At 34.5% G+C, this 16,646-nt stretch overlaps 1 protein-coding gene across 1 annotated transcript in view; it reads left to right on the top strand.

Moving 5' to 3' along the window:
- The window catches only part of sif (guanine nucleotide exchange factor still life), a 1,225,751-nt gene that overhangs the window by 1,022,712 nt on the left and 186,393 nt on the right, over positions 1-16,646 (top strand). The window contains exon 12 of the mRNA XM_081760149.1: positions 11,997-12,142. Coding sequence (XP_081616275.1) covers positions 11,997-12,142 — 146 coding nt within the window. The remainder of the gene's footprint in view (positions 1-11,996; positions 12,143-16,646) is intronic.

Here is a 16,646-nt window from a genome sequence, read left to right as displayed (position 1 = left end):
GTGCAGGGAAGTCTTTCCCCTGCGTTATTTCTTCTTAAAACAGAAGAACAACAGTAATCAATTATCATCTCTAGTCTATCATTATTGTGAACAGTACAATAACTAATTTTAACTAACAAACCTGTCAGTTATTGCAAAACTTTTTCTGTTACCTCCGATAGATTTTAATTTGTATGTCAATATTCGTTGATAATAATGTACTTAACGTGTTTAAATGCTCATATACTCATTTTTTCTTATAAACTTACAAGTTGAATTTCTCAAACAGTTCTCAACCGTATAGGAATGTTATTAGTTTTTTGTAATTAGCATGAATTGGTCCTTCAAATGGCAAGTTTAGTTTCTCTGCAGGCGAGTGCTTTCTCCCGAACTTCCCTTCTTAGTTCTTCCCGCTGAAACTGTGGAGACTGTGGCGCCGCCACTCAAGGAAGTTGGGTACCACGAACTACTAAAAGCAAGAACGAATCAAATCATTCAGAGCTCGTGAGTCTGATAGAATTAGCCAATGATACACTTAGCTACTGCCAGTAGCAGACGATGCAGTTAGTTACAACTCTAGCCGGTAGTGTCGCAGTTATTAGTGTCGATATTAGTGTCGAATAAATAGTTTTCGAGGTTGCTGAGATGAACAGCGACACTTCCGATCCTGTTTAAATCCAAATTCATCCCCCATTAGTACTCCTAAGGGAGAATGGTAACATGTAAAAATAATTTTCAATGACCGATATTAGTGTCGAATTCGTAGGTTTTTTGGTCCCGCAGTAGATTGGTGACAGTTTTGGTACTCTTTATGTCCAAGATGAAAAGTAATCTCCCCGTGCGAAGGACATACTGCTAGTTGATAATAAAAACCAGTAACAGTATTGTACTTATAACATCTCTCATGTATTAACAAACATGCTCGTTTATACTGTTATCAAACATGTTAGCTCTTACAAATAGTCAAAGCACTTTTTACCAATGCTGTCCTCGTTTCTGTCTAATCTACACTAGAAAAACAATTTTCCGTTTAGAAACAGTATAATCCTTTAATTTCTCGAAGTGCGTTCAAGATATTAGCATTACGAAAACTCATTATCAGAAATTCTAGTCTTTTTTTTTTTTTTTTTTTTGTCTCAATTCTAATCAAGAAACGTTTTCATGTATTCTTCCTATTCGCTTCTTGCTGAGAGAGAGAGACAAAAAATTAGACAGACTTAAATCCCCTTTTAATCCTCCCTAAAATTTTCAATTAATTCCCTGTGTCCTCTCCTTAGTCTATGTGTTTCTTGTGTGTGTGTGTGTGTGTCACAGTGTGAAATTCTACTTGGTGTAACAATTCGAGGTTCATTTCCGGTTTGTATACTCTCTCTCTCCCTTGGTCTCTCTTCTTCTCTCTCATCCATTTCATTGCGGTTTCAGGGAAAATAGGGGAGGGAAGAGAGAGAGAGAGAGAGAAACTCGCAAGGTGGAAAAAAAGTAAAAAGGTTAAGAAATTATGCAGGCATTTATGGATCCAATTCTATTTCCATGCAATGCATTTATATGGGGGGAGAGGATTTAGCACGAAGAGTGGGATAACAAGCTGAATTTTGGTTTCCAACTACCAGAGATCGTGCATACAATATCCAGCAATGTAAATGAAGAGCTTAACAAGGTATTATTTCTCTCTCTCTCTCTCTTTGAACCATTTTTTATGCCCTTCCCTATCCTAATACCATTGTTCTGATTTCACCCATGGGAATATCTACCATGAGTAGAAATTTATTCTCTTATTTCTAATAACGGGAAGTTAAATCGGAATAAAAATGTGTAGGAAGAAGGTCAATTGGTTGTGAGTACACTTGCTTGTGATCTTATCATCGATGCGACTTTAAACCACCAGGACTTGCAAACCAGGATGGTTATTAGTATCAACTTCCTACATAATAATAATAATAATAATAATAATAATAATAATAATATAGAAAACTACTTTATTAAGTTTATAAAAATATAGACATTTTATGATATAACCGCATTAATGAATCAATGAAACACATGAACATCAATGAATTTGTTTAGTTTGTGAGAGTTCGTAAAACGGAATTTTGTACAAATTCTGATCCAATGTAACCGCAGCCTGATTTCCCGGCCGTTGTTTGATCAAAATGGTAGGCCTGTTTTATACTGTACTCAATAGTAACCTATCACCTTCACCGACTTTCGACCTGACAATTCTTACTGAAGTTGGTCGTAAGCCGATAATTTACTGTACAAACACTTAATATAAGGTTTACACAAAAATATTTATCACTTTCTTTACGTACATTCCAGTCCACGCTGTTTTTCTCTAGTCTAACCCATTGATATGTACACTCATGTCCAAAATGATTGGCGCATATCTATAACTGTCTTCTTGTAAGAGTATAATTTGATAATGATTTTGCAAGGTACTTTTAATGCTGATACTATGTGTATAATCGGGAAATGTATATTTGTGGTAAATTTCATAGGAAAAGAATTATAAATACGAAAATTAGAATGAGTAAAATAAAATATTGCTAAATGGACAAGAAAGTTTTATTTTTGGTTTATTGTTCTTATTTACTGTTCTTTTGACATGAAATTTGCCACATACATGTCTTTACCGATTATACACATACTAACATTATAAGAAATACCTGGCGAATTTGTTATTAAATTATATTCTTACAACAACATATTTATAGACATGCGACAATAATTTTGGACATGAGTGTACATACAGTGTTATGCTCCGCAGATAACGAAATATGTATAAAGAAGAGACATAAATGAATGAAATTTCTAGTTTTATCTGCCACGATTATGCACAGAAGCTGCAGAAGACAATGATGATGATGATGATGGTAATAAATAAAAAATGTGGGAAACCACAATAAAACCTGTTTATCTACCACAATGCACACTTTGAGCGAGTTAGAATCAAGCCAAAGACTCCACTCACTAGAAGTGAGCGCTCTATCATTGAGCCATCACGGCCCTCTAAGATGAGAGAAATATCAATCAAATGCTGAACGAGAAAATATAGAGAGCCGATACACTCTTAAGCACGTAGTAAATTGTATCTATTACTCTTTGGTTTCCCTTACAGTGACACATACTGTTAAAAGTGACACATATTCCCAATAGTAACAAACATGCTTCTATCAGTGACACACTCCTAAGAATGACACATATATACTCTTAACTGACACACATACTCCTAATAATGGCACATATACTCTTAATAGCTTATACTTATGACATATATTCTTGGTAAATAAATTTAAAAAGAACTTACAGCACAGAAATAAAATTAATTCTATTGTTGTTAGCAAAATAGGCTATAAAGACAAATATTTTAAGACTGTTTATTACATGATCTTTCTTTCTTTGCACAATGTTAAACATGGAAAGTCATCGATGTGTTCGTGTCAACGCGTAAGTAAGAATAAGTGAAAAAAGCAAAATATGTAAAATCCATTTTCATCCGTTCACAATGAAAATGGATTTTACAGATTTTGATTTTTTCACTCATTCTTGTTTTTCTTGTTTTTCACCAGAGTTTCCTGCCCTCTTCGTCCTGTAAAGATGGAAGCACTTTGGTCGCCGAAACACATACAATTTCCAATAACATATGTCATAAGCGAAATCTCCTAAAAAATTACACACATACTTCTAAAGATACTCCTAATAATGACAAATATATGACATATGTTCTAATAATGACATATATATTCCTAACAGTGATACACATACTCCTAATAATGACACACATATTCCTAATAATGACACACATATACTCCTAATAATGACATATATATTTCTTAGAGTGAAACACATTCTCCTAATAATGACACACATATTCCTAATAATGACACACATATACTCCTAATAATGACATACATATTTCTTACAGTGAAACACATTCTCCTAATAATGATACACATATTCCTAATAATGACACATATACTCCTAATAATGACATATATATTTCTTACAGTGAAACACATACTCCTAATAATGACACACATATTCCTAATAATGACACATATACTCCTAATAATGACATATATATTTCTTACAGTGAAACACATACTCCTAATAATGACACACTTATTCCTAATAATGACACACATCTTCCTAATAATGGCACATATATTTTTAACAATAACACACATACTCTTAACAGTGACACGTACTCTTAACAATGATCCACATGCTCCTAACAATGATATACATAACTTTAGTATAACACACTGCTTTTAATTATACTGCTTAGGGTAGTAAGACCTGGAGAAATAAGGTGAGATTATAAAAATCTTACTAATGATGGCGTCATGCCTTTTTAAAAGAAAAAAAAATCTCCTGAAGTTTATAACAATCTTTAGTTCCTTATACTTCCATCCATTTCCCACGTCACCGTTCGAACTGAAGAAGAAAAGAATCATGGAAGGCTGCAGGGTGCGAATCGGGTGGAATGGAGAAGGAGTTCTATTGTTTGCGTTGTTCCCCAAGGCAGGTCGTTAATTCAAGGCTCAAAGTTTGCTGCCTTCTCGGACTGTCTCTTTCAGCTTTCGTAGATGTTATTCCTCGGGACACAAGAAACGCTTCCAAATCTCCTCGCCATCTTTTCACCACCCATCCCCCATATTTACCAGACCAAGACCCTTGCCTTGCACTCAACCGAAGTGCTATAGCAGCCATCGCTTCTGTCAGCAGCGATAAAATTTAAGGCGTATTTGACTTTTTTTCCTCTTATTTCCATGTATAACAAGGAAAAGAAAGGAAGATTTTGTACGTATTTCGGCGACCAAATTGTTTCCATCTTCACGAGATGAAGAAGGCAGGAAACTCCGGCGAAAAACAAGAATCAGAAAACGTGCTTGTGAACGGATGAAAATGGATTTTACAGCTCTTTGCTTTTTTTCACTCATTCTTACTTACGCGTTGGCACGAACACATCGATGACTTTCCATGATTGATATTGTCCAGAGAAAGAAAGACCATGCGATAGATAAACAGTCTTAAAATATTTGACTTTATTGCTTTCTCGCTAACAACAATAACATTAATTTTATTTCTGTACTGCAAGTTCTTTTTTAATTTATTTTCCAAGAATATATGTCATAAGCATACCAGAAATACGTTAGAAAACGTTATAAGAAGAATTCAATTAATTTTAAGGATTCTTGTAGGGATCTTGGGGAATTCAATTAACATTTGCTCCCTTTTGCTTCCCCGAGTCCAAACATGTTTATTTCATATACAGAATAGATTGCGGGTGTATGTTGGTTGATTAAATCATGAAAATAGCCCATAACTTTGCTTTCATTATTACAACACTTTCTTATTTATAGAGTAAAATTATTTTCTTATTGTAATGTAGTCATTTTTTAAATTTTCCTTCAGTTATAACTAACTAAATAGATAACTAAAACGTATATAGATAATTACTAGAACGTATATAGATATAGGTAACTAAAACGTATACAGATAATTACAATAATTAGAAATGGGGGTATTCAAGCAAATTTAGTATGGGAATTAGAGTAAGAATACAACATATACCAGTCTAAGTAATTATGGCTTTGTTACATAGATGTTAACTTTAAACGTTATATAACATTCCTTCCACGTAATACATAAGCTTTTCATAATTTCATCAATCCAGATTTTGATAGTGACAGAGATTTTCTAACATGAACACCAGAAATAGGCAATACTGAACTTTTAGTTACGATTGAGTATACAGTGGCCTCCTGGCTTCCTTCTTGAGCAGCGATTTTCAAATGTTTTGCAAAGTTTGGTGACAACAAAAGTTGGAATGATAGTTGGAAATATCAATCGTCATAAATAATAACGGATTAAATAATGATTGGAAAAATACCTGTTGGTAATGATGTTGATTGGAAGTAATACAATACTTGTTTTAAATAACAATGGTTAAAGATAATAATGGAATAAAAGACTGATAGTTGGAAATTATAATGATTTAAAGTATTGTCGGTCTACATCAGAGGCTTTCAACGTTGTTTTCCTGGCATTATGCTTTCGTAAATCCTGCATTCTTCATACCCTTCCTCACAGGGGCAGCTAACGGAACTTGGAGTGGTTAGGACTTCCTTAAATCACTGTTTGCCCACTGTAGAACACTGTTAGGCCGCAGACTGAAACTGTGGACATTTCAAAAGTAAGAGCATGACTCCCCTAGTAAAATAACCTTAATACGCCAATATTCCCTTTCCGCTTGTTGATTATATATGCTGTTTCTGTCGCTATATTAAGTTCCCTAATCATTTATAATAATAATAATAATAATAATAATAATAATAATAATAATAATAATAACAATAATAATAATAATAATAATAATAATAATAATAATAATAATAATAATAATAATAATAATAATAATTTGCTCTTACGTGATAAGTTCGTAAATTCCGTGCTGTGTTCTGAAATAGCGTTTTGTACTCATTTTTTTTTATAATTTTGTAAAGATTTTTAGTTGGATAATTATTTAATTTTCAATAACGTAGAAATCTTTGATAGGAGTAGGAAGGGCAAAATGTCAAACATATATCATATTTGAAGTTTAGTAAAACTAAACTGTAAAATGGTCAATTACAAGTGCTACTTTATTTTAAAATTTCATAGTTCATTTTTCTCAGGAACTTTTGCACCCTTTTGCTCAATCTTCAATCCTGCTAGGAGCACCTCTCAGGTAGAGACCTGCACTGGCCGGGCTCGGCCCAAAGCCCGAAGCCCGGCCCGGCCGGCGGGCCGACACTGATTTCTCTTCAGGTCGGACCGGGCTGGGGCCGATTAATTGCAATTCTTTAATAATTATTGACTTTCGTTAAACGATAATTAGAATAAAGGCAAACGTTGAAGAAGTGTGCCCGTGGAAATTGTTAAAAAATGAAACTTTTATAATTTATCGGGCCCGGGCCGGGCTTGGGCCAAGAATTTTGAAAAACTTATCGGGCCGGGCCGGGCTCGGGCCGAAAATCTCCAAAACTTTTCGGGCTCGGGCTGGGCCTGGCCTAGGTACATTCGGGCTGGATTGGACTCGGGCCGAAAAATTCGGCCCGTGCAGGTCTCTACTCTCAGGATTGGTCTAAATGATAATAGTTAGAAATAATGGTAGTTGGAAATATTAATAAATGGGAATAATTATTGGAGATAACAATGATAGGAAGTAGCAATTGTTGGAAATTACAATGGTTGAAAATAATAATGGAAGACAATATTAATGGTTGGATGAAAATGATAATGATTAGAAGTAATTATGGTTAGAAAACAAAGGTTGAAAGTAATAGTGAAAGAAAAAGATTACAAATGATAATGTTTGAAAATAATAACCGTTAGAATGATAATATTATAAATAATGATGGTTTGAAATAATCATGAATGGAAATAAAGGTTTCAAATAAAAAACGATTGGAAGTAATAACGGTTAAAAATAACAATTGTTGCAAATAATAATGGAAATAGATAATAATGATGGGAAATTATGGCGATTGGAAATAACAAAAAAATGAAATATCAACGAGTGAAGAAACTGATAGTTGCAAACAACCAATAGTTAAAATAATAGTTTTTGTAAGTCATAATGGTTGGAAATATAAAAAAATTGTTGAAAATAGCAATGGTTGAAAATAATAATCGAAGGAAACAACAATGTTAGGGTAATAATAACTGGTAAAAATTATATTGAAAGTAATAATATTTGGAAGTAATAATGGATAATAGTAATAGTGGTCTGTAAAGAACATGACTGAAAATAAGAATGATTCAAAGTAATAATGGTTGTTAACAACTGTAGTTGAAAGCAATAATGGACGATAGCATGCATGGTAATGAAATTTCAGACTAAGGGGATGGCCATCAATAGATCTGATGAGTCTACGTCACGAGAACACAATCCAATGGGGTGGAGGTAAAAGCAGATTTTTGTTGGTGACAGTGGCGGATCTAGTCTGGAGCCGGGGAGGCCTAGTCCCCCAGTTTTTTGAGTGACAAAAATAACAAGCTATTATTTATATATTTTTGAAAGTTTGTATTAAACTTATGATATACCTATCATAGGCTGTTTTCTGGCTGCCCCCTTCCCCGGTGTTTACCTTCTAGGTCCGCTATTGGTTAGTGACCGACTAAACTGCAAAGTTTGATGCAGAAGAAACAACAACAATGCAAAATCAAGACCAACAATCTTAAACTTTTACTAAAGGGACGCCGTCCTCTTGCGTCCCCGCACATTTCTAGCCATAGACGAAAATAATAATGGTTGAAATAGTAGTTGTTGAAAATAACAATAGTGTAAAATATTTTTTTAAAAAATGAACATCATAACCGTTAGGAATTAAAATGGTTAGAAGTAATAATGAATGAAAATTCTGTTTCGAAACAATAGTGAAAAATAAGTATGTTTGGCGACAAATATGGCTGGAAACTCCTAAGACGAAAGCTGCTTGAAGACCTTTGAAATTTAAGAGTAAACAGTGGTTTATATTATATTACGTATTTCCAAATTATGTGCTATTGTATGTTATAATTATGATTAAATTAGTAAAATACACATTTAAACAATTTTGTTGAATAAAATAAATAGTGAAATATAGCCTAGATAAAACATAAATATCTTTCACTGAGTTTCCGTTATTTTGTCCACGCTAAAATATTTGTCTTTCTGACCTTTGAAAACGAGTAAATAAAAATAAGGAGATTCAAACAATTTTTACCTCATATGGTAGAACTATTATCATTTACTTCCCTCTATCATTCTGCTCCTTTAGCCTACAATGTATGAGACATTGAACTAAATATTTTATTTTTATTTAGAAAATCCGCCTTCGTTATCTAATTTTTCGCCTATAAGGTCAAATCACATTCGTGTGACGCGCAGGGGTGATCCACGGGGGAGTTCCACTGGGTTCGGACCCGCCAAAAACTCAACTAGCATTTTTTAAAGACTTTTTTAACATAACAAACAAATGACTGATATAGACTAAAGATTTTATTTTACACCTCATCTGTATTCTTCCTTTCCTTATAAATATAATCTAGTTCTACCAAATTTTCTGAGAACATAGGTGGCAGTAATTAACAATTACTTATTTTCTTTTCGTGTGTAGAATAACACAGATTTAATACTGTATAGAGGCATTGGAGTCTTCTAGAAAAAAACATTTCGACCCCTCCTAACGAGGAATTCTGGGTGCGTGCCTGATAACACGAACTCTTCTACCTTCAAGTCAGGCTGGTAACCGGCCCAAAACTGTAGGAGGGGCGCGGTAGAAGTTAGGGGAGCTCGATCCAACCATATTATAGTTCATTTGCAAGCCTACCGTGAAACTTTCAAGGGGTCCAGCAAAACTTTAGGGGGATCTGAACCCCCTAGACACCCCATGGATACGGGCCTGCTTCAAGTTAGCTGCTCTGGGCTCCATACTCTTACACTGCCAATCTGGATTATCTCAGGAGTTTATCAGAATTGTTTTAAATGGAGATTACAAAAACAATATCAAACCATTAAAACACAGCTTCTAGAAGTTGTGTATGTGTGTGTGTTACTATAGGAATATGTGTCACTGATAGAAATACGCGTGTCACCGTTAGCAAAAAAAAGACTATAGATACTGTACAGTCTGATAGTGAGCACTACATACTTTTCATATCTCGTAAATGTAGTAAATAGATAAATAATCAATTTATTTCAATAATCAATGAATAATAGAATAAAAAGCCATCAATTATTGTTAAACAACGAAAGACATAGGTTCATGTGCTATAAAATTGATTTTTTCATTTTATCGAAAACTACACATAAGAATTTATGTTCAAGAATATCAGTTTGTTCGGGCATGTAGTTGTTGACTGATACATTCTTATTGTGGGACTCGGGCATGTGGTTGTTGACTGATTCATTCTTATTGTGGGACTCGGGCATGTAGTTGTTGACTGATACATTCTTATTGTGGGACTCGGGCATGTGGTTGTTGACTGATACATTCTTATTGTGGGACTCGGGCATGTGATTGTTGACTGATACATTCTTATTGTGGGACTCGGGCATGTAGTTGTTGACTGATACATTCTTATTGTGGGACCCGGGCATGTGGTTGTTGACTGATACGTTCTTATTGTGGGACTCGGGCATGTGGTTGTTGACTGATACATTCTCATTGTGGGACTCGGGCATGTGGTTGTTGACTCGTTTTTGTTAAACGCTAAGGAACTCCCAAAGATAAGCTTTAGGAATAGGGATTAGATTTCTGGGCTTTCAGCGTCTATGGGCATGTTAGCTCGTCACAGATTAGGGATGACGTTCCTTGATGATTACACTGTCCGGGGAATTGGAGAGGACGAAAGAAAGCTGCCTGGGACCACTGGCATTTGCCTGACGTGAATGAGAAAAATCCTGAAAAACCCTCACTCAGGACGGCCGGTCTGAAAAACCTTACACCTTTTTTTTTTACCGAGTGTGACCCAGAACCGCTCTACCAAGGCGAGAACGTTAGCAAGTACGCTACGTGGACAACAACAAGCTTTAGGAGTTCAAATAGCCGAAATGTAGCTCTCATGTTTTTTTTAATAGCTTTGAGAGAGTCTAGAATCCCTAATATTTCATAAGAATCAAAATTCTTTGTGGTGGACAAACACCGTGTGAGGGGTTTTCTCGGGGTTCTCCCGTTTCCTCCCACTTTCTTCATTCCACCATTTCATTCATCACTCATTATCACCGTCTTCATTAGCCTAACCGGCATAACCGTGGGACGTAAAACTCAAAGATTTCAAGAATCAAAATCATGATAAATTCTTTTAATCACCGTTCTTTACGCAAACATGAAATAAAATTGCTTTCCAGAAAATTGTACAGTAGTATATGAACAATAATTTACGACCATCAATAAAATTATCCTTTCTAGATTTTTCTCAAAGAAATAAATAATTTCAGATTGCAAAATCATTAATTGTGTATTGAATTACGAACAAAGTCAGTGTAGTCGTTTTCGAAAAAGTGACTGATTAATATTTTTTTTTTTTTTTGGGCGAGAGCTGCTACGAGTCTATAAATATGACGGAGCTTATAGTTTGTTTAACCATTGTAGTGGGCTCGTTGATCTATCACTGAGAACTGAACCTAATACTTCGTGCCCTAAAAGCATACGCATTACCTTCTAAATAATGACGAGATTTAAAAGAAATGTATTGTTTAAATAATCAGTAATTAATCCTTTTCAGGAAAAAGGGAGGGTATAGATAAAAAAAATAGAAAACACTTTCCTAAATTTCTGTGAGACCATTGAGTGTTTACTTGTGATATACCAATTTCTTATTACACAGTGTGGTGACTAAGTTTCTGCAAATGCAGACTTAGTTTCTGGAAATTTCTTTAATATTACAAAGTGAAATGTGATAAAATATTGCATTTTGTTTTGCCAATATAGGACTTTCCATTCGTGTGTTCCCTCGAAAATAAGCCAACAAGAATGATTTCGTAAATATATTACACGTCACGTAGTGGTAAAGCGCTCACATCTGGCGCGTGGGGTCTCTGGTTCGATCCCAGCTCTCGTCAAGGGAGTTTGTGGTGGACAAAACCGTGTGCGTGGATTTTCTCCGGGTTCTTCCATTTCTTCCCATTGTCATCATTCCACCATTATCAGCAATCTCGTCATCAACGTTTCTCATAGCCTCATCTTGAAACGTTAAAAACTAAAAAAAAATATTTAATGACTTATTTATTATATATGTGTATCTAATATTTGCATTTTCTGTTCGTTTTTATACAACCGTTGAATACAGGTTTCTGATTACGAAGCATAAGATTCATTTACAAGGTCAAAAATATCCTTGTTTGTATACTAATTTCTATTCTCCACTGCTGACATGATTGCATAACAAGCAGGCTAAAAAGGACATTCATTGTAGATGTGTATGTGTGTACTTGTGATGCAGCTAAATGAGATTTTTAAAATGTAATGTTATCCTTTTGTTGTTAACAGATGTCCGATGACGACCGGATGTCCCTGACGACGGCCGTAAGTGATGAGGACGACGTGGAAAGTGTTCACAATTCCCCTTACAGGGCCAAACAGACCGGGACGGCTGCTGCATCGTTCAACTGCACTGGAGCAGTCAGAAAGGCAGGGTAAGTACATACACACTTAGGTGTACCTACAAATGTTCTTCGGGGGCAGGGGTGGATTTCATAGCAGTGTGTTGGCTCCTCACGAATCGAAATTACTCGTATTGCGTATGTGTGTCTGTGTATGAGTTTGTCCACAATACATATGGGATGCTTCAAAATGTTTGCACACCAACAAAAGCAGCAGTTTTTAGGCTACGAAGTTAGCACATTTTCGTAGCTTCTCGGAACGAATGCACGTGTATATATATATATATATATATATATATATATATATATATATATATATATATATATATATATATATAATATGTGTGTGTGTGTGTGTGTGTGTGTGTTTTAAAACATAGCAATGTGTTGCTATTTTGTTACATTGTGATTCGAATTACAGTAATTAGAATTTTACAGAAATATAATTGTATAGGATGTTCGGAAATAACATCGACAGATTTTCGGGAGGAAACACGAAAATATGAAGTACATGAGCGCACAAATGTATAAATTCGGAATTACAGTTTACCAAATTTTGCCACCACGAATACGCAATAAAACTAACAGTAATTCCAGGAATCAAGACCACACTGTAAAAAATCGTTGTGTTATTTCAACGACATGCCTATGTGTTAAAATATAACACAAACAAGTGGTTAGAACAATTCACTCTCCATTTGCAGTTGTGTGTCAAATGCCGGTAGTTGAAATGACACAAAGCCTGTGTGTTAAATTAACACATGTGTAGAATCTTCGGTGTTGTTTTCTGTGTGATTGCCAAATATGTTGGGCATCTAATTATAAAGGATTATGAATTGAAGGTACAGACAAACACAGTAGAAAGAAATACTTAAACAAATCCAGTTATACGCAAAATTTCGAAATGCAAACCGCGCGATATGTTTTCAACTGTTTTACATAATGTTTCTGAAGAAACCCTAACAGCACAAGATGTGCTAGGCATGTGCCATTTAGGTGTTCGAAATTCATCTCCCACATTTGATGCATTTATTGCTCCTTTTTCTTAGTGATTGTGTACTAGAAGCAACAAATGCATCAACTTTATTAGATGACAACTGGCTCCGATCATTTGAAAGTGAATATGGAAGAACTATAAAATAAAGTAAATAGACAGTCGTCATTTTGTTATAAAATTAGATCTACATGGCGACCAGATTTTATCTTATCCCGAACAGTTACCACAGTTACCGTCGAATATACGCGGCTTAAAGGAGCATCCTAATTAGCCAAATTCAAAAGACCTCAACAATTTATCCCTCTACAAGCGACGTTTTCTTCATCGCTTCCGTGGCCAAGTCGGAGGAGCAAGTTGCTAGTAATTGAAAGATTGGTGGTTCGTGCCCCCCCCCCCCCGCCACTGGAGTACATTTTTTTTACTTGTTTAAAGTGTTTTATTAGATTCATCATAATGTAAACAAATTACGCATATAAGCGATTTAACATATTTTGGGGGAGTAATTTTGTGGTTCATTAACGCTTAACACCGGTTGTGTGTTAAAGACGTAACGTACCTTCTGTGTTAAACGCCAACACCGCGGGGTATGTGTTGAACTAACATCGCATAGTAGTAGTCACGCTGGAGCCACTGCCCTGTGTTAAAATTGAGTTGAATTAACACAACCATTTTTTACTGTGCAGGTAAAAAAATCTTGTTGATAATTTTAAGCGTAGATATCCACTAAATCCTGCGAGTAATGTAGCGTGTGTACAATTTTAAAATTTCTGGTTTATCATCATTCGTTTGTAGAAGAAATTATAAATTTCTTCCTTTCCTTTGGGAAAGTGATAGACGACAATGAAATTGGGAGAAGAAATTCAGAGGTAAATAAAGAATTGACTAGGGAGGATGGGATTGCATCAGAGGTAGGAAGGTTAAGTACCCGCTTCTACTGATGATATTGCTCTTATTGTGGAATCTGAACTTTAAAAATTAATATGATATTAAAAACCTTGAGGAAAGGAATATGAAGAAACTGGAAGCAATAGTGATTGAAATAAAAGGTACCATGTGCCAACAAATATTAAAAGGGAAGAAAGTAGAAGTTTTTGATATATATCTAGATAGTTGTGAATATCTGCAATGACAAACGAGAAATAAAATGAAGAATACGGGTAGCGAAATAAAAAATTAAAGTTCATTTTGTGAATTGCTGAATCAAGATTCATGAGACGTACTAATCATTTTTTTTTTCGTATGGCACATTGTACTATATAAAGTAAAACGTATTACGAAGAACTATCAAGAAACAATCCGAGGCTTCCAAAATGTAGGTACTGGAAAGAGTGGGGAAAATTGCATGTAAAATGATAACCAAAAACAAGATTTTGGCAAAACAGGAAAATGTAACAGTATTGAGGCGAAGAAATTAAGAAATTGGCTAGAATATTGTCTGAGGAGAAATTTTATTCTATGTACAATATTAATAAAGATACGAGTGTAGAAGGAAAAGAGTGTGGATAAAAATTCTGCAATTGATATCATTAAGTCCTACGTCAAGAAGGATAACTTATTTACGGATCGTAGTTTGGGCAATGGAATATCCTTTAATTAACACAATCTTTCATATTAGTCTTAAAAGTAGTAAATATTGTAAGCGATTTACAGATCTTATTCGATATTCACGAAACTTCACATTGAAGTAGACCTTGCCTTGCTAGGTATCCATGTGAAATATTTACCGTTGCAGGCATCTGGTTCCTGACGTACGGGTTATCAAATTCGAAGTTTGTACTTAGTCAAATTTTCATCCCCAAAAAAATCACTAGTTACAGTTTCGAAGTAGAATTAGAGGAAATACATTGAACAAGCATGTGAAACTTTAGTTTTAGGTTAACCATTAATCAGTTAAACATGAAATATATCAAAGTGGAACGATTTTTTTCGCAATCGGAAATATATTACTAGTCATAATATTACACAGTAATTAAAGTTTACAGTAGTTGCTTTTTGAAGCAGGTATATCCAGCAAAGAAAGTGAAGTAAGCTATCCAGATGTAATACGATAATGACAGTTCGCTACTCTAGATTTAAGAAGGATCAGGAGTGAATACAACTAGTATGGATTAAGAACTACGGTTTATCATGGACCATAAACACTTTTTATTACATATCTCAAATCAATGAAGTTTTTTTAATGGCACAATAGCCCAGTGTAGACGACAAATAGTGCAGAGGCACTGATAAAAGTTTCATGGACATTTTGAGATTGAAATTTATTACATTTATTAGTCGAAAACTCAATATGGGTACATATTATTAATATAATGAATGATGACTTTAAAATGCCCCATGGAGCGCTCATCGGCACAATTGTATTAACATGTCTGTTGTTTACATTGCATTATTATACCACTTTTTCCAAAAAGGTTCATAGACACAAAATTTATTATATTTATTAATCAAAAACTCAATATGGAAGCATATTATTAATATAATAAGTTAAAACTTTAATATGACTTATGAAGCTAAAGTGACTCTCGTTTACACTACACTATTAAACCACTTTTTCAAACAGCTTCATAGACCGGAGATATATTGTTAAAAGTGTTTACGTCCAATGACAAATAGAAGCCCTTAAGCCATACTAGCATACTCCTTCTCTCTTATAAGAAATGATCAACGTTCAACATTGAAAATACCGAACAATACGAGTAACAAATTAAGTAGGATATCTGCAGGAACAAATGAAGTTTATGTATCACAAATTCCCAAAAGAGTCATTTCGTTTTTAGATATGGCTTTATAGTATAATGTATTGATAACATGAATTAATAACCATATAACATCATTTAAAGGAAATAGGAACACAACTTGTGAATTTCCATGTTATATCTGTAAGAACGGGAAAAGCAAGAGGAAAGAACTCCATATATTTTCTGTGAAGGGAACCCCAAAAAATGAAGCCCTAAGGCTAGAACAGATTGCGCGCTTCTAAGACCATGATTCAGTTTTTAGCCTGACAGCTTCAGCGGCAATTTTTCTACTTTATCTCGACAGGAAGAAGGTACAAAAGAGAAAAAATTGTTGGATCTTCTTTTGTTTCTGTGACGTGGCAATCATGGAAGGTTACGTTCAAAAGTTCTTCCCTATATGCATATATATTTATATACATGTTTCTGAATATATTCAGAACTTCTTTTTGCTTTACTTAAACTTTTTTTCATCTGGGAGTAAAAAAAGGGAAGTTCTAACTACTATACCCAACGACAGACAAGAGTTGTGTTACCTGAGTTGTGTTTAAAATAAGGTTTTTTACCGTACAAACTCTACGAAGACAGACAGGGAACATTTTTTGCGGGAAAACAGCTCTCAAGAGTGCTGCTGTTCTCTGCGGGCGTTGAAATCTTTATGGGGTGGTGTGAGTAGAAGGCGTCAAGACTTGCATGTCGGTCGTTTTTCTTCGTCTTATCTTCCAGTCAAGGAAGAAAACCGAAGTATAAGAGGAAAAGGAAGAACATGAAGAAGAATGGTAGACTTTTTCATCAATGTTTTCCT

The sequence above is a fragment of the Thermobia domestica genome, chromosome 5, assembly GCF_964235325.1.
Source record: "Thermobia domestica chromosome 5, izTheDome1.hap1.1, whole genome shotgun sequence".
NCBI lineage: Eukaryota > Metazoa > Arthropoda > Insecta > Zygentoma > Lepismatidae > Thermobia > Thermobia domestica.
This window is presented reverse-complemented; position numbering and strand designations above follow the sequence as displayed.